At 40.1% G+C, this 18,893-nt stretch overlaps 1 protein-coding gene across 4 annotated transcripts in view; it reads right to left on the bottom strand.

Moving 5' to 3' along the window:
* The window catches only part of ROR2 (receptor tyrosine kinase like orphan receptor 2), a 214,560-nt gene that overhangs the window by 10,011 nt on the left and 185,656 nt on the right, over positions 1-18,893 (bottom strand). For all 4 annotated transcript variants that reach the window (XR_010945137.1, XM_067745046.1, XM_067745048.1 and 1 more), the window contains one exon: positions 2,538-2,665. Coding sequence is in view for 3 of the 4 variants with exons in the window: in XM_067745046.1 (XP_067601147.1) it covers positions 2,538-2,665 (128 nt within the window). In the remaining variant the exon portion in view is untranslated. The remainder of the gene's footprint in view (positions 1-2,537; positions 2,666-18,893) is intronic.

Here is an 18,893-nt window from a genome sequence, read left to right on the forward strand (position 1 = left end):
CACATCACCCCCTCACGCCCCCCACCCCCACCCCAAGGACCCACCAGCCACCCATGGCAGGCATTGGGTTAGATGAGTTGGCATGGGAGCCCAGTTCTGGCCCTGCCCTGTCATTTACTACAGGGTTGTCAGTCACTCAGTCCTTTCTGGGCCTGGGTCTTTATCTGTCAAGTGATCTGTCGAGGCCACACTTTGGGGAATGAAAGCCCACATGGAGCCAATAAAATAGCACGTGAGGTGAATGGTCCATGAGGGTCTGGTAACAGGCTGGGTCCATGCGCTGCACGCAGCGCTGGGTTCCAGGCACTCTGTAGTGTGCTGCTCACATCATCCTTAGTCTTCTGGTCCCTTGTGGACAATATTAAAATTGAGGAATGGAGAGGTAAGAGGTTAAGGTGCAGGGTCTCTTGGAGTTAGCTGACGAACCAAGTTTGAACCCAGTTCAGTCCCATCACGGGAGCTGGCAACTGACTACCAAGAGGGTTGTTGCCAGTGTTGGACCTGACCCCCAGGCAGGGAAAGACCTAAGAAAGCCAAACATGGCATTGCTTTTGGGGTACCAACTGATAGGATGTCAAGGCTGACCCTTTTAGGATTTCTCCTACCCCGCCCCAGAACCTATCATGTGAGGGCTTATTTCTGAAAGATGGTTCTAGGCACCGAGGAGGTCCAACCATCACGTCCCCGTTTTTGTTTACACCCAGCACATCACTCTGACGGTTCTCTGGGGCCCATTCCTGGGAAGCTTCCAGAGTCCCTGGAATGAGTTCTGACAAGCACGCTCTCCAAATAGACTATCTCCACGACCAATGCAGTCTCTAAACCTCAAGTCAGTCAGTCTAGAGCAACTTCACGTTTATTTTTTCAAAAATACACAAATGTAGAGAACCCTCATTCTAAACTTGTACCTAAAAACTACTATAAAAATGAGTCTGCTTAGACATCTGATTTGTTAATCCTTTAAATAATTCCTGAAGAAATAATTGAGAGACAATCTTGTGCCTTGAATCAGTGTTTGCCAATTACTGGGATATAAAATTAATTCTGGAGTCTGCGGGTAGCATTTTAAAAGATGACTAGAACGGAACAGAGGATGTCAGAGGGCATGGTTCGCATTAAGGCTGGAACCAACTTTTTTCTTTAATGAAATAAAACTGAAGAGAAAAATCACAGTGCACTCACTGCCTTTGTTCAGGGCAAATGTTGTTTCCTGTAGCCCATTTCAGTTCTGTGAAGTAGAGGTATGTGTAGACTAAGTCACGATGTAAAACACACTTTTTATTGATACTGTACGTTGTGGTCAGAAAGTTTGAGAAGTTCTGCTTTAAATGGCATAAGAAGCTTTTCCAATGAGAGATACCAACAATTATAAAAGATTCTCCCATTGGAACAAGATAGCACCTTCCAAGATCTCCAGGTCCCATTACTGCCCTTCCATTCTCACTGGACACCTGGCCCTGTCCTCAGGGGGCCCTGTAACCATGGGCCAGGCAGGCCCCTCTGTGACCGTGACCTTAGACCCTCCAGACTGTGGGTGAAATACAAAGCCAGGGTTGACCTAAAACTTAGAAGAACATCAGTGTCACCTATGTGAGTTTCTACCTGGGGACCTCCTTTGTGCCCTTACCAGGGCAGTGCTTTGCCAGCCCCTCCACAAATCCCTCCAGAATCACCGGGAGCCCCACATCGCAGGTTGGCCGGGGTCAAGAACCACTGTGCAGAGGATGTAGTTCAACGGGGACACCTGCCATCTTCACAAGATCCTCCTTGTTCCTTATAGAGTCTGGAGAGAAAACGTTTGGGCTTGTGGGGAGAGCAGAGAGAGGCGGAGGGGGGCTTTTTGGGGCCTTGGTCTAATTCATTTTCTCACTTCTCAAGGGCTTTTCCCCAGGAAGTCCTTGACATCAATGTGAGGACTAACAACCAACCAGAGACAGTAACTTCTAAAATGACGGAGAACGAGCAGCTTCACTCCTAAATGATCTGCTCCATTTCTCACACAACGGAGCAGGTACCCAAAGACCTGGCTATGCCTGGAAACTGGGGGCCTACGGGGGTCTGAGTTCACTGCAGTGTCCCCAGGCACAGCCGATGGCCTGGAACCTCTGTCTCCAACAGCTAAAATCAGGCCTGGGTACCGTTTAGTCAAGCGTAACTCCAAGAAGGCAGAAGAGTCAGGAAAAGTAGAACCGAGAATGAATGTGGCAGGTGCTGGCCTGGCCACGCGGTGAGGACAAGACAATGTAGGGCTTCGGACCCACGTGGTTGACTTAATTCAGTGTGTTGGCACATTCTAAGCAGACTGTACTTGCTAATTTTCATATATAAATGGGAACATTTTAGGATAAACCGCGGTGGTAATTGCAACTCCTTCTGAAAAAGGCCTCTGACTTTCTCTTGCAGGAGGCAGGGCACAGGGACTCACTGTCCAAGGTCACAACCAACAAAACACCCAAGTGGGACTGAAAACACACCAGCGTGGCGACAGGCAGCTGCGTGTGTGCTCACTGTCTCAGAACAAAGGTCTGCGCTCCTACCTGTGATTCGGTTTTCAATCTCCCCCTGCATCTGGAGAGAGTCCACATAAATGGTCCGGTTCCCAATGAAACGTGCACAGGCGATTCCCCGGTAAGGCTGGCAGAATCCATCCTCATGGTAGTCGTCTCTGGTAAAAAACACATGGTCTGTAAGTGCACTGGAAGGTGTCAAATATCCCCGATGTTTTTCTTTTCTTTTTAAATTCAGCATCTGATGATCTAGCCATCTTGTCCCTTGGCATTTACCCAAATGAATTGAAAACTTCTGTCCACACAAAAACTTGCACGTGCATGTTTGCAGCTTAATCCATAACTGCCCAAACTTGGAAGCAACCAAAATCTCCACCGTGAATGGATAAACTGTAGTACAATGTAATATTACTCAGCACTGAAAAGAAATGAGCTATCGAGAAAAGACATGAGAAGACACAGAGCAAACTTAAATGCACATTACTAAGTGAAAGAAGCCAATCTGAAAAGGCTGCATGCATACCGTATGATCCCGACTTTATGACATTCTAGAAAAAGCAAAATTATGGAGCAGTATAAAGATCAGTGAATGCCAAAGGGTGGGGGGAGGGTTGGTGAACAGGAGAACAGAGATTTTTAGCACAGTGCAACTACTCTGTATGATACTACAATGGCAGAAACATGTCATTATACATTTGTGCAAACCCAGAGAATACGCAACACCAAGAGTGAATTGTAACGTAAACTATAGACTTTAGCTAATAATAATGTATCAACATAGGCTCACTAACTATAACAAATGCACCACACACTGACATAAGATGTTACGGATAGGGGTAACTCTATGTACAGATGTGGGGAACCGGTACATGATATCTCTCTGTACTTTCTGTTCAATTTTTCTGTAAGCCTAAAATTGCTCTAAATATAAAGTCTATTAACTTAAAAAAAAATCCAGCCTCTTTAAGGTCAGGGGGGATGGAACAAAGGAAGTTGAGTATGAAAGACGGATTATAAATGTGAAGTGTACACATGGGTGGGTACGTGCTCACGCCTATGTTCAAATACACGCAGGATATTAACGATTAACATGTTTCATCGTAGTCTTAAACTACATCAGAAACATTACACCCCTATTAACTTCCGTTGTTTGCAAGCGACGCTTTTATGAAAATGATGTTCATTCAGAAACTGTGTTCTACTGTTAAACTGTAGGAGAGAATTCTTTGAAACAGAGGAAAGCAATGGAGAGGATTCCGAAAAGTCAGGCAGGGCCTCAAAGAGTTTGTACAGCGAGATGTGCTAATTACACCACAGAGGAGTGGTGACCTCGCCACTGCTCCACAGCGCAGACCACATGTATAAATACGGGGGACAGAGAGGGAGACTCTCAAAAGCACAGCCCTCCAACTTGCCCTGCAGTCCGACCTTCCCCCCAGCCTGTAGGGAACAGCCTGCACATGTCCCCTTGGAGTCTGTGCTAAATTATTCTCGGTAAAACCTGTTAGTCCTGCCTTTGGCCAATAAAATCAGTCATTCTAAGCACCTAGGTGCTTTTTAAAGTGGCCCTGAGGATGCTCCAAGGAGATAGTAAAAGTGGGCCAAAGCACATATATTAGGGCTGCCGTCTGCTGGGGAGCAAAGGAGAGGGGCCGGGAGCTCCCAGGACAAGTTTCGGCAAAGTGCCTCAGGCCTGTAATTAAGTCACTTGTTTTCTAGCAAATCCGCCACCTGCCATAAGCCTAACACATGTCATCCACCCTACATTGATTTGGACCATCCCCAAACGAAATCGGGGTTGTGTCCAATTTAACCAAATGGACTTTAAGAATCCCTGTCTTAGCTTTCTCACAAATGTAAAGTCTGAACGCTCGTAACAGTGGAGACAAGGGGTCTGGCAGGACACAGTCTCTTCAGCCACCTCAGGCTCTCTCCCTCCTCTGCTGTCTTCTCAGCCCCTTAAGAAAATTTCTTTTTCAAAGAAAAGAATCTGGGCTTCCCTGGTGGCGCAGTGGTTGAGAGTCCGCCTGCCGATGCAGGGGACACAGGTTCGTGCCCCGGTCCGGGAGGATCCCACATGCCGCGGAGCGGCTGGGCCCGTGAGCCATGGCCGCTGAGCCTGCGCGTCCGGAGCCTGTGCTCCGCAACGGGAGAGGCCACAACAGTGAGAGGCCCGCGTACCACAAAAAAAAAGAAAAGAAAAGAAAAGAACCTGGAGCCATAAATAATCTAAAACAGGAGATTCTGGTGTCAGTAAGAGCCGGATGCCCTTTCTCTCAAGCTCACCGGCCATTATTTCTTTGGGTCAAGGATTCCTTAAATATCGTTTAAATAAGCAAGCACATGTGTTAACAATACACACCCAACCCACCCCTCTCTCACCCTTTGTGAGCTGGAGTTAACTGCTGATTAAACTAAAACCAATGTTACACTTGCCAAATACACAAACACAAGTGCAAGTCAACTCTGCCCCGGTGTGTGAGCTCTGTGTCCCCGTTTGCAGGCTGGGTTTAGGTCACTTGCCTGCTATGCCAGGAAAAGCATGAAGATGCGCACGTTCTTATTAACGTCAGCCCACCTAGGGTATGAGATTTGATTCAGTTAGTCCCTTGGGTGACCCCCACAAGAGTAAGCAATTTCTCTTCTCTGCCTCAAGAGTCAAGGAATACAAAGCCTAGTCCCTCACTGTGGGCTTCTCCCTGGCCAGGTGCCCACAGGATGGGGGAGCAACAAGGGTGCAGGGAAGACACGCTGAGAAGGGGCTCAAGGCCATCACATCGTGTTCACAGCTTACTCATCTCAGTGGGCTTCTAATCTGAATTTTAGAGAATGTCCAAAAACGCAAACAGAAATGGTTGGACAATGACATCTTTCAGGTTTCTGAATTTTGAGAAAACAAGTGGGAATTACTTTTCAGTTTCAAACAGAATTATGTCTTATCTTCACCTGGCATTGTTTAGGACCTCTGAAGAGTGACAGAGCTGGAGTAAGTCTGTAAAACTGGTCACTCAGAGACTAAAGAAAAGTGCTGACACAGAAGCTGCCTTCTATAAAATCCTTTAAACCACACAAGTGAAACAAGCATGCTCACCAAATCTCAGAACATCAATGTGATAGAAACTCAATTTTGGAAATCTCCTCCATTCCTAATGCTGCCAGGCACTAATAACACAGATGAAGAAGTAACTTGTATATCAACAAGTTCATGGTAAAGGAGGAGAGAGAGAGAGAGAGAGAGAGAGAGAGAGAGAGAGAGAGAGAGAGAAAGAGAGAGAGAGATTACTACAATCTCGGGGGGGGGGGGAAGCAATGGGAAAGGAGTAGGAGATTGGGAGGAAACAGAGAAAGGAGCCATCATATTGTGATAGAAAGGGCTTCTTCACAAACGGCTGAGGAGATGGTGGGGCCAGTCAGCACCTTCCCTGCAATGGTACCAGCTACAAACAAAAACTGGTTTGAAGAAAACCTTAGAAAAATTCCTTGTTATAAATAATGAATAACCTTTAAAGGAAAGTAGGCTCCTTTGAGGTTGAAAAGTAATCAATACCAAAACTCAAATGTAGTTACACATTGTGTAGGAAGGTAACATTTTCCCCAAACAGTTTTTTTGTTAAAAGTGGTTAAACCATTTCATAATTATTATTCTTATTATGAGAGGGTCTGCCTGCAATAAACAGGCTTCCTGCTTGAGTGAAGCAGAGGAAGCAACAGCTTCAACAAAAAGTGATAAACTCCATAAGCTTCAGGTGACCTGCCAGTAACGTAAGAAGCTGCAGTAACAAAACACTCTTCAGAGGAAGGTAACAAAACCTAGAGTATAAACCACAATGTATGGTGTACAATAAATGTACAAATGACTGGTGTACAATAAAAAATTACCAGGCATGTAAAGAAACAGGGAAATATAACCCATTGTCAAGAGAAATAAACCCAGATGTTAGACTTAGAAGACCAGCACTTTAAGGAAATATAAGTATGGTAAACAATGCACAGAAGAAACCATAATGAAGATATGGGTGATTGCAGGAGAGATGGAAACTGTAAAAGAATCCACTGGAAGAACTAAAACATAGAACCTCCAATAAAACATTCATGGTATGATATTAACAAAAGATTGGATAAAGCTAGGAAAAAAAATTGGTAAACTTGACAGGTCAATGGAAAATTTCCAAACTGAAACAAAGAGAGACAAGAAGATTTACCAAAAATTAAACAGCCTTAGTAAGCTATAGGAAAGTACAGGAGGTCTAACTTATGTACAATCAAATCCCAAGAGGAGGGGAGAGATGCACGGAGTTGGGAAAAAGGTTTGAAGAAATGATGGCCAAAATTTCCCCAAATTTCATTAAAATACAGTAGTAACACACCAACCAAGGAAGATCAGTGAAAAGCAAGCAGAATAAATACAAAGGAAACCACACCTGCTGATGTCACAATCAACTTGCTAAAAACCTAGGATAAATAGAAAAGGGGGGAGATAAAAAATAATGGCTGACTCCTCGTCAGAAACAAAGCAAAACAGAAGACAAGGGAATGACAGCTTCAAGGCACTAGCAGAGAAAATGAACTGTGAACCTGGATTCCATACTCAGCAAAAACTTCTTTCAAATAAAAGGGTCTATTAAGCAAAAAGACATAACATGAATGCACCTAATATCAGAGCTTCAAAATATATAAACAAGAATTGACAGAACTAGAGGACAAAACAGAAAAATCCATAATTATAGTTGGAAATTTTAATACCTGACTCTCAGCAATTAACTGAACTAAACAAAAAAAATAAGCGAAGAAACAACAGAAATATTAACCACCCCCTTGACCCAATGGACATCTAGAACAATATACTCAACAAGACAGCATACACGTGTCAGTGTACATGGCACGTTCACCCAGACAGACCATATGCTCTCCATAAAACAACTCACAATATGTTAAAAAATTGAAACCATAAATTTCTGATCACACAAAATTAAATTAGAAATCAATAACAAAAATATATTTAGAAACTCTCGAACTATTTGGAAATTAAATAGCACACTTCTAAATAACCTTTGGGCTCAAAAAAGAAAATGCAAGAAAAATTAAATGGCATTTTAAATGGAATGAGAATATATAACATATGAGAAATGAAAACAGGATACCCCAAATCGTGGGATGAAGCTAAAAGAGTAATTAAGAGACACCTTTATAGCTTTAAATGCTTAAATTAGATGAGATTTTACACCTTAAAAAGCTGGAAAAAGAGTGTCAAGTTAAACCTGCAGTAATTAGAAAAAAAATATTAATGATGAGAGCAGAAATCAATAAAATAGAAAACAAACAATAAAAAAATCAATAAAGCCAAAAGTTGATTCTTCAAAAGATTAACCAAGTTGGTAACACCTAGAAAAAATGATTAATAAAAGAGAAAACACACATTACCAATATCAGGAATGCACAAGGGGACTCACCAAAGACTCTAGAGATGTTAAAGATAATAAATGAACACAGATATATATAACAACTTAGAAAAAATGACAAATGACAATACACCAAAATTAGTATAAATAGGAATAAAACCTCAGAATAGCCCTAAATCTCTTCGAGAACTTGGAGTTGTAGTCAAAAAAATTCCCATGATTAAAACTCCAGCCCCAAATAATAGAAACTGGTGAATTCTGTCTAATATTTAAGGAAGAAACATCAGCAATTTTACACAAACTCTTTTAGAAAATAAAGGAGTAAGAGATACTTTCTAGTTCATTTTATGAGGCAAACATAAACTTGATATAAAAAGCTGACAAGTCTGTTCCACGGACATTATAAGCCAATATGCCCCCTGATCAAAATGGTAACATGCTCCATAAACAACAGCAAACTGGACCCAGCAAAATAAAAAGACAATATAGAAATGAGTAATGGACCAAACTGGGTCAACCCAGGAGTACAAAGTTACTTCAGCATTTAAAAACCAATCACTGAAAATACAGAGCTAAAGAGAGAAACCATGTAATAATCTCAGTTAATATTTTTTAAAAAAAGCAATTGACAAAACCAACACTCATTCATTATCAAAACTTTCAACAAAGAAAATAACTGTCAATCTAATAAAAAGGGCATCTATGAGAAACCTACAATGAATTTCTTACTTAATGGTGAAATAAGGAACATTTTCCCCTTAGATATAGAAACAAGACAAAGATATCTGCTCTTACCTCTTCTACCCAACATCGCCATGGAAGTCCTAACCATTACAATGAGGAGATAGATAGATAGATAGATAGGGGATGGTAGATAGATAAATGGCTTACAGATTAGAAAGGAAGAAATAAAACTGTCTTCACTCATAGATATCATAATTTACATAGAAAATTCTAATGAATATATTAAAAAATTACAAAAATTAATACGGATTTAGTAAAGCCACAAGATAAGGACAATATAATCAATTATATTTTTATATTTGAGCACCAATTAGCAAATGAAATTTTTAAAAAATATCATTTACAATAATATTAAAAATACACAGAGGAGTAGTCAAATTCATAGAAAGTAGAATGGTGGTTGTCAAGGGCTGGGGGCGGAAAGAATGGGACGTTATTGTTTAATGGATACAGAGTTTCAGTTTGGGAAGATGAAAGTGTTCTGGAGAGGGATGTGGTGCTGATTGCACAACAATGTGACTGTGCTTAATATCTCTGAATTATACACTTAAAATGGTTAAATACTTAGAAATAAACCTAATATGTACAAGACTTCCACACTTAAAACTTTGAAACACTGCAGAGAGAAAGGAAAGAAAACCCAAATAAATAGAAATACATACCATGTTCATAGATTGGAACACTCAATAGTTTAAAGAAGTCAATGTTCCCAAAGTGCAATATCACCCCATCAAAATCCTAGCAGGATTTCCCCGCAAATTACCTTTTACTACAAAAAGAAAAATAACTGTATAATGAGAAAACAGATCTTAACCAAGTGAGAAAAATTAACGTCACCAATAAGGGGCAAACTGACATCATGTACCTCCAGATGTGATACCCTGAGAAGGAAATATCACTTACATTATTTCAGTCAAAAATGCATAACCAGATTCTAATCATGAGTGAACATCAGCCAAACTCAAATTTAGAGATATTCTACACAATAACCGTTCTGCACTTATCAAATATCTCAGTGTCATGAAAGGTCCAGGAACTGTTGCAGAGTAAAGGGGACTAAAGCAACATGGTAAGGAGCTGTACCCAGGGGCGGGGAGATCTAAAAAGCATTACTGGGACAATGAAAGAAATTGGAGTATGAATGGCAATTCAAAGACATACATCCTGAAGCTGAAGCTGTCGTTCTGTAAGGAAACACAGTTGGTCTTAGGGAATATACACTGAAGTGTTAAAGGGCAAAGGGGTGTAATGAATGCAACCTACTCTCATATGGTTCAGAAAACAATAATAGTTGCAAACAGGCATAGAGGGAATGATAAGTCAAATATGGCAGAATGACAAAAAATTGGTAAACCTGGGTAAAGACATATGGGATTACTTATTACTATTCCTGTGACTTTTTTATAAGTCTAAAGTTATTTCAAAATCAAAAGTTAAAAACAGCCCAGTAGGCACTGTGGTAGAAACTGACAAACAATCTAGAATTTAAATGGAAATGTAAAGGTACTAGAGTAGCCAAAACAATCATGAAAGAGAAGAAGAATGATGGAAAGTTTACCCCCTTGATTTTAAGACTTACTGTAATATTGCAGTTATTAAGACAATGTGGTATTGGAGTGTAAGGATAGATCAATAGAACATAACAGGATTCCAAAATATATCTTCACATGTAGTCAAGTGATTTTCAATAAAGGCACTAACACATTCAAGGGAGACAGAACAGTCTTTTCAAAAATGATGCTGGAACAACTGGATATTTGTATGGAAAAAGATGAACTTAAACGCATTAACTCACACCATACACAAAAATTGTTTTGAAGATGGATCATAGACCTAAACATAAAAGCTAAAATTAAAATGCTTATAGAAGGAATCACAGGAGAATACCTTTATAGTACTGAGGTAGGCGAAAGCAAAGATTTCTTAGACATGATACATAAAAGAAAAAATGATAAATTAGATTTACCAAAATTAAAATTTCCTGATCAGCAAAAGACAGCATTAAGAAAATTAAAAAGGCAAACCACAAGCTGGCAGAAAACACCTTATAATATCTGACAAAGAAACTGTATACAGAAAATATAAAGAACTCCCATAACTCAATAGGAAGACAAACAACACAGTAAAAATTGGACAAAAGACCTAACAGATACTTCACAAAAGTGCGTCCTTAGAAGATGGCCCCATTTTTAGTGACTGAAGAAATGTAATTAAAACACCATGAATCATCACGATGCAAGACATTAGAATGGCTACAATTAAATGACTGAGAATATCAAATGTTGGTATGGATGTGGAGCAACTGGAACTCTCATACTTTGCTGGTGGCAGTATAAAATGGAAAGATCACTTTGGGGAAGAATCTGGCAATTTCTTATACAGTTTATATATACACATACCATCTGACTGAGCAATCTTACACCTAGGATTTATTCTAGAAAAATGAAAACATGTTCCCCCAAATTAAATATTCATAGCAGTCTATTTATAATTGCTCCAAATTGTAAGTCCAAATGTCCATCAACAGATAATACATTGTAGTATCTTCATACAACAGAATAATTGTCATCAACAAAAAGGAATAAACCACATAAAGTATTTTTCAGATATTATATTTTGTAGAAAAAGCCAGAAATAAGAGTCTCCCAGGAAAAGGTAAGCGGCACAAGGCAGGAGTTTTTAGTTTTTGTCTGTTTCATTCATTGTTGGACCCCCAATAACTTGAACAGGGCCTGGCACATAGCTGGCCCTCGGTATAAATTTGTTAAATAAATGAATGAATGATTTCCTTGAAAATCAGACATCATACTTTATTCCTCTCTACTTTTGATATGAAATACTCCTGCATGCAATTATACTGATGTCATATTTGATGGGCAAAAATGTGAACAGAGCAAATTCATTCATAAAGCCAACACTAACATTCATGTCATAAAAACCCAAGTCAGCAAAACCTTTTAGAAACACTGGCTTTTGCAACGGCCATCTCTAAGGCTAGGATCACATGAGACGCCCAGAGGCAGAGAAACAGTGTCTCCAACACTAATAGTTCATTGGCAAGTAAACGTTTTTCTCTTCTGTCATGTTCAGGGGGCTGGTCCCTCTCACATCAACCTTGGAAGATTGGTGACTTCGGGTGAATTTGGAGGTTGGTGTATAAAAAGCTCTCATTCATGTATAATAGGGCATCATAGCTGATACATGAGTTCAACTGAAAACAAAAAGACTTAGTGGGAGCATTGAATGTGCTGCTACCATCAAGTGCTAGTATTATTACTGCTAAAGCACAAACATTTTCATTTGTGTCACTATATGATCTGAATTTAAAAGAATGTGTGTGTAGTCTCTAATTACTTTAACCATGACTGTGTTTAGCCACTTATCGCCTGTATCATATAATCTTAAAATGAATTAAGTTTCTATCTTTTATTCAAGTTCTGCACTATGGGATTTAAGGGGAGTTACTTTTCCAGAAAAAAGAACCTATCACAACAAGAAGTCATGGAGAAAAAATTAGGTTGGCTTCTCTCCCCCTTCCAACTCAATTTCATTAGGTTGGTGGTTTAATGAATTTAACATCAAATGCTAAATGTTAGCCTTTTGTCTAAGTTAATTTACTTTTACCAACTTGTCAGTAAGGCAGCTTGGTTTCTCCTGAAGTCACTTTTAATTACTGGCTAGTCAGTTGGCAGTTTCAGGGTTTTTTTTAATAGTGCTATTTTCCTATAATTAGGATAAAGTTTGAACTAGGCTTATGACAATTTCCCAAAGAGCAATGGAAGGAGTTTGAGGTAGAAGATGGCTGAGTTCCATTTAGACATGCAAATTGTGAGATGCCTGTGAGTCATCCGCCTGGAGACGCCCACCATGGGGCTGAACTGGGGGGCCTGGAGATGGGGAGATAAGTCAGACTTGGAAGTGGAGATGTCAGGGTCATGAGCTTATGGGTGGAGAAGGGCTGAAACCTTGGAATTACCTTCAAGTCGTGAAGCAAGAAGGGCTCAGACATGGCCTCAAGGAAAGTGATTTCCCAGCAGCCAATAATTAACGTAACTTTTACCTGCCCAAAAAACAACACATTTTCCTTTAAGCAGACGTTCGTTGAAGCACATTATGCGTGCATTTACTTGTGAGCCATCAGGATAGCCTAGGACAACCAACACAGGAAACATGGAAGCCCTGATGCTCACGCTTCAGGGAGCACCCCGACGCCTTCACCCAACTCTGGTACCACGAGGCTACCCCACCAGTGTACGTATGTGTCTATCATCGTGAAAATAAACCACTTTTTAAAAGAGTAGCTAGAAATGATACCCATACATGAAATGTGAGACACACAGCCTCACATTAATCCCCTCGCATTACCAAAACTGCTACCTGAGTAAGCTATAATCACCCTGTCTTTGAACCTATGCCTGCAGAGAGACGGCCTGTCCTTGAAGCTTTTGTTCTCCATACACACACCCTCCTCACCCCACCTTCAAATGGATGGAAGGAAAAACAATGTTTTAATGGTAATAAATCCCTTAACCTCTGAGGATTTCCACCCTACCCCCCACCTCCTTCAATACAAACTGATATCCACCAACACTGCTGGTGACCCTGTGTGTGGATGTGTGAGGGCGGCGGCCAGAGGAAGAGAGCAAAGAGCCTGGAGGGGATGAGTCATCACAACCATCCCTGTTCACGGTTCAGAACCAACCTCGGCGTGTCCCCATGCTGACATGCTGTACACAGGGATCAACCAGGGCTGTATGATTATTCACTGTTGCAACTCTCCATTTGCAGGTACAGGATATACCACCAGACCAGCAATGAAAGAGCTTTAACTGCTGTGCATTTTCTCAGGAAAATTGGATAAGCTAGTGATATTCCAGAGATGAAAACGGAGAACTTGTGGGTAATTCTATTTTAAACCCACTGATACTCCTTCTTTTTGTCTTTGTTCTGGTCAACTTCCAGAGATATCATAAAGGAGTTGAAGGTGAGTCTGCTGAAACATAATTACAGTCAATGGGCAGAAAAAAATCATGGTCACAAAAAAGACAACCGTCAATGGGCAGGTGCCTTAGGCTACGAAGTATCTGAACAAAGCAGGTCATCTGCCAACACAAAGTTAGCAGATCAATTCAGCACAATATTAAAAGAATACGTCACCCTAACAAAGTGTATTTCAGTCTAGAACTGTGAAGCTACCTAGTAATAGGAACTCTATTACATACCGTAATATTAATACGTTGAAAGGAGAAAAACTACACAATCACCTTTGTATCTGAAAAAGTAACTGTAAAAATCAAACTTCTGTGCAATTCCAATAAAAATACAAACTGATAAAATTCATATGGAAGAATAAAAGATAACAGTCAAGATAATTTAGAAAAATGGTATAGTAATAAGGTAGCTGTATTAGCCAGCTCAGGCTGCCATAACAAATACCATACCACAGACTGGAGGGCTTAAACAACAGACATTGACTTCTCACAGTACTGGAGGTTAAGTTCAATATCAAAGTGCAACCCTATTTAGTTCCCAGCTTTCAGACGGCCACCTTCTCGCTGTGTCCCCACATGGCAGAAAGGAGAGACAGCAATCTCTGATGTATCTTCCTCTTCTTATAAGGACACCAGCCCTATCAGATCAGGGACCCACCCTTAAGACCTCATTTAACCTTAATTACCTACTTAAAGGCCCTATCTTCAATACAGTCCCATGAAGGGGGGTTAAAGCTTCAATATCTGAATTTGGTGGGGGGCACAATTTAATCCATAGCAATAAGCAAAAATATTTCTCTACATATAGCAAGATATATTACAAAGATATAGTGTTAGAATATTGTGGTATTTTTCCAGGCACAAAAGTTACTAGAACAGAATAGGGAGCCTAGAAGCAGATCCGCATGTATAGAAATTTCACAGATGACAGAAGTGACATTAAATTTAATGATTACAGATGGGGCTATTCATTAGATGATGCCAAGGCACTAGGCCATTGAGATAGGAAAGTATTACAGTAGAACCCTAGCTGCTACCAGCATAAAAATCAATTCTAGATGGAGTAGAAACTGTGTAAAAATTATATCTAGAATATATTTTAAAACTCCTGCAAAAAAAAAAACTCTTGCAAATCAATATGAAAAAGACAAACATCCTAATGAAAAATGGACAAAATACAGTCGGCTCTGGTTATCTGTGACAGTCATTTTCTATAAAGTTGCCACAAACACTGAATTAGCAAATACTGAGCCATTGTTCCTAAGGCAAATAGATACTTTTCTGCAAGTCTGTGGTCATAACATTTTCATCAACCAATCAATACATAATCTTGTTTTATGTGTGTTTCTGTTTAAAGATGTGTTATTTAATGTGGTTGGTGATTCATTAATACTAAGCTTGGGGCCAACAGCACTGTAACCCATGCTTGAATGAAGCTTATCTAACGTATTTCCTCCACAAGGCACATCACAGCCTTCTGGTGCTTAGGAACATAAGACTGCACTTCAGCACCGTGCTTGGGGCCATTCTAAACAGCAAAATCACCAACGAAAAGCACAAAATGTAAACAGACCCAGAAAAGGACATGTGCACAGCAGGAGAGGTGAAACAAGATGGCAGACCTCAGCTGGGAACGCATGCACTGGGCAACTCAAATTTTTCACTGTTGGTGCATATCCATGAGTGACCATGGAAACATCCTGAGTACTGATTTGGGGGTTACAAAGAAGTTGTACTGAGTAAGAAAATTTGCAAGTACTGAGTCTATAAATAAGAATGGACTGTACTTGAACTGGCAGTCCAATGGTTATTAAACCAATACAAATATGTTCAACTTCACTGTGTACTGGTGAAATCTAATGTAAAATTACTATAACTTACAATTGACACCCAAGATATTGGCAAAATTTTGAGTTCTGATAATACCACGGGCTGGAAAACATGGGGAAATAAGAACTCATGCTTTGCTGGTGGGACTATGAAGTCCTTTATCACTTTGGAAGGCAATCTGACCATACATGGTAGAGGTGGGAAGTGAATACCTGCAATTCCACTCCCAGACTTCTATTGCTGGAGGACTCTCACCCACTGGGACAAGTAGACATGGAAAGATGTTTACATAAGATGGTCTGCATCAGTGAAAACAACTAACCTTCACTGAGTAAACACATGGACAATTAAAGTGAGACTGACTCACAGAATGGAGTATTGTATATTTGTTAAAATGAACTTAACCTACATGTATTAACCTGGACTTCCAGATCCCTCCTCACCCACCCCTAAAAAAACTGCACTTATATGCTATTTACAAGAGACCTACATAAAACAGAACACAAAAAGGTTGAGGGCAAAAAGTGGGATAGGAATAGTAAAACAGCTTTCTAGCAAGTGCAAATAAAAAGAAAGTAGGTGGAGCAATATTATTGCTAGGCAAAATCGAATTCAAGGCAAAAAGCCTCAAAAGAAACTTAAAAACAAGACAAAACAAAAGCTATATAGTCTCAAACCTGGAGGTATTTAAGAACATAAACTCAAAATTAAAAAAAATAGAAAACTGATAGAAATTGGCAAATCCGAAATGAGTATAGACAACTTTCATATATTTTCAGATATCTGTAACCAATGTGAACAAAAAATATAGACACTTTTAATAACACACTTAACATGTGATTTAATACATGGATCGAAATATTGTGTACTGGCTACCATCAGAGCACATTTATTTTTTGAAACAACAGGAAATATTCACAAAAATTTAACATATCAAATTGGCCACAAAGAAAATCTCAACCAACTACCAACTGTAAAATACATCCCAAATTCACTGATAATAATATAACAAAAATCAGAAAATAACAAAAAACAAAAGCTTATGTTGCCTGGAGGGGAAAAAGATGTAGCCAAAATGGTATTCAGAGGAAACTTTACTGTCTTAAATGCTTTTGTATGAAAATTTAAAATGACTAATAAAAACTACTTTTTTAAGAAGTCAGAATGACATATAGATCACTTGAACCACTACATACACATCAGAATGGCTCAACTTAGAAAGACCAACCAGATCAAATGCTGGCAAACAATGCAGTGACCATAACTTTCCTACCTGCTGGTGGGAGTACAGAGTGGTACAATCACCTTAGGAAAAGGTCTGGTATTTCTTACAAAACTCAGCACACACATACCCTATAAGCCAGAACTTTGACCCTAGGTATTTACCTAGCAGAAATGAAAATATATGTCCACAAAAAACTTGTATGAGACTATCCATAGCAGCTTATTCATCAATGTCAAAAGATGCAAACTGCTCAGGTGTCTATCAAGGAAAAACTAACTGATCCAGTCACACAAGGGCACATTATTCGGCAATGAATAGCAGCAGACTAGTGAAACATGTACAGCATGGATGACTCTCGAGAGAACCATGTCAAGTGAAGGAAACCAGGTTCAGGTGGCTATGTACTGTAGGATTTCATTTCTATGAAGTTCTAAAACACGTAAAGCTAGCTCATGGTAGAAAAAAATCAGAACAGTTGTTGCCTGGGGAGGAGGGGTAGTGACCAGGAAGTTGCATGATGGAACTTTCTAGAGTGATAGGAATGTTCTGTGCCTGGATAACAGTTTAGGTTGCAGAGGTTTTTGCATTGTTTGGACCTTATTAATAGAATACTTAAGATCTGTGCATTTCATTGTATAAGTTTTTTTTTTTTTTTTTTTGCAGTACGCGGGCCTCTCACTGTTGTGGCCTCTCCCGTTGCGGAGCACAGGCTCCGGACGCGCAGGCCCAGTGGCCATGGCTCACGGGCCCAGCCGCTCTGCAGCATGTGGGATCTTCCCGGACCGGGGCACGAACCCATGTCCCCTGCATCGGCAGGCGGACTCTCAACCACTGCGCCACCAGGGAAGCCCTGTATGTAAGTTTTAACTCAAAAAGAAGAAACAAGAATAGTAAGTAAGTACACAGATGTTGAACTCTTGTTAATGATTTCCATAATATTTCTAAATGATATCATAATCCATAATGATATCCAAAATATTTCAGGATAAGTGTACAAATATCTGCAAATTATTGTGAAATGAATAAAAGAAAGAAGACAACTGATGAATGGAAACGGATGGAAAGATAGGCTAGCACGGTAAAATGTAAGCTAACACAACATTGTAAATCAATTATACTTCGATAAAATAAATTTTTAAAAAACATAGAAAAAAAATTTAATTGTATATAAAATAAAATATAAGTATATTTGATATTTATATATTTAATAAATTATACGTAAATTATTTATTTATATATTTTGCAATATATATGTTTATATTATATAATATTTACTTAAATTATACATAAATAGACAACATAAGATATAAACGAAAATAAGAACTCAACTTTTGAATAACTTATACCTTTTTGAAAGCCTCACAGATGTGCCCTGGATACAATTTCTTCTTTTCTCACTCTATGCATGAATGACTATTAAGGAGAAATGCTTGGACACTATGGCTCAGCACAGAAAGTTCTCAAAAATCTGCCTTCTGCAAGTGGCACCTGATGTAAGCTAAGAGGGGCCCCTGCCCACCCACCGCACCCCAATGGCCAGGGTTTACGAGGCAGCAGGGGGACACAGAGAAGCAAACACTGCTTGGCTGACCAGCACAGCGTCTGCACCACTGCTCAGAACTTTCAGACGTGAAGCAAAGGCTTTCTGATATGCCTGAAGAGTAAATGAGGAATCCAACAGCCATGGCTAACCTCGAACACAGGCGCTGAAAAGAGTGATTCTCATGGATGTGTGAGGTCCGGAGGAGAAAAGATGCTACACCGGGAAACAAGAGGCCTGAGTTCACAGCCAGAACCTGCCCGCAGGTGGGGGAAGACCCCTGAGCCAGGCTCTGAGCCTCAGTCTCCTCAGCTCTGAAGTGCGTCTGAGACCCCGCCTATGGTGGAGGTTCCCCGAGGCTTGACGAGCACACATTTTGTAGACTGCAGCTGGCGATGCAGTTAAGGTGGCGCTGGGACTTCAGGGTAACTGCCTCTCTGTTTTAAATGTGTCCAGGACACCAGGGTCCTGGCAGCCCCGGCAACCTGGTCTGTACACTTATACTGCCTCCAGTTGCCCTGCAAGGTCACGATCTCTGATAACAACTAACTATGCCTGCTTTTATGACTTTTTCCCTAACACTCAACATGGAAAATATAACCGTTTTCCATCCAAAAGCAAGCACATTGCCATCCTTGTGTGAAGTCCAGCCAACTT

Source organism: Pseudorca crassidens, chromosome 7 (assembly GCF_039906515.1).
Source record: "Pseudorca crassidens isolate mPseCra1 chromosome 7, mPseCra1.hap1, whole genome shotgun sequence".
Taxonomy (NCBI): domain Eukaryota; kingdom Metazoa; phylum Chordata; class Mammalia; order Artiodactyla; family Delphinidae; genus Pseudorca; species Pseudorca crassidens.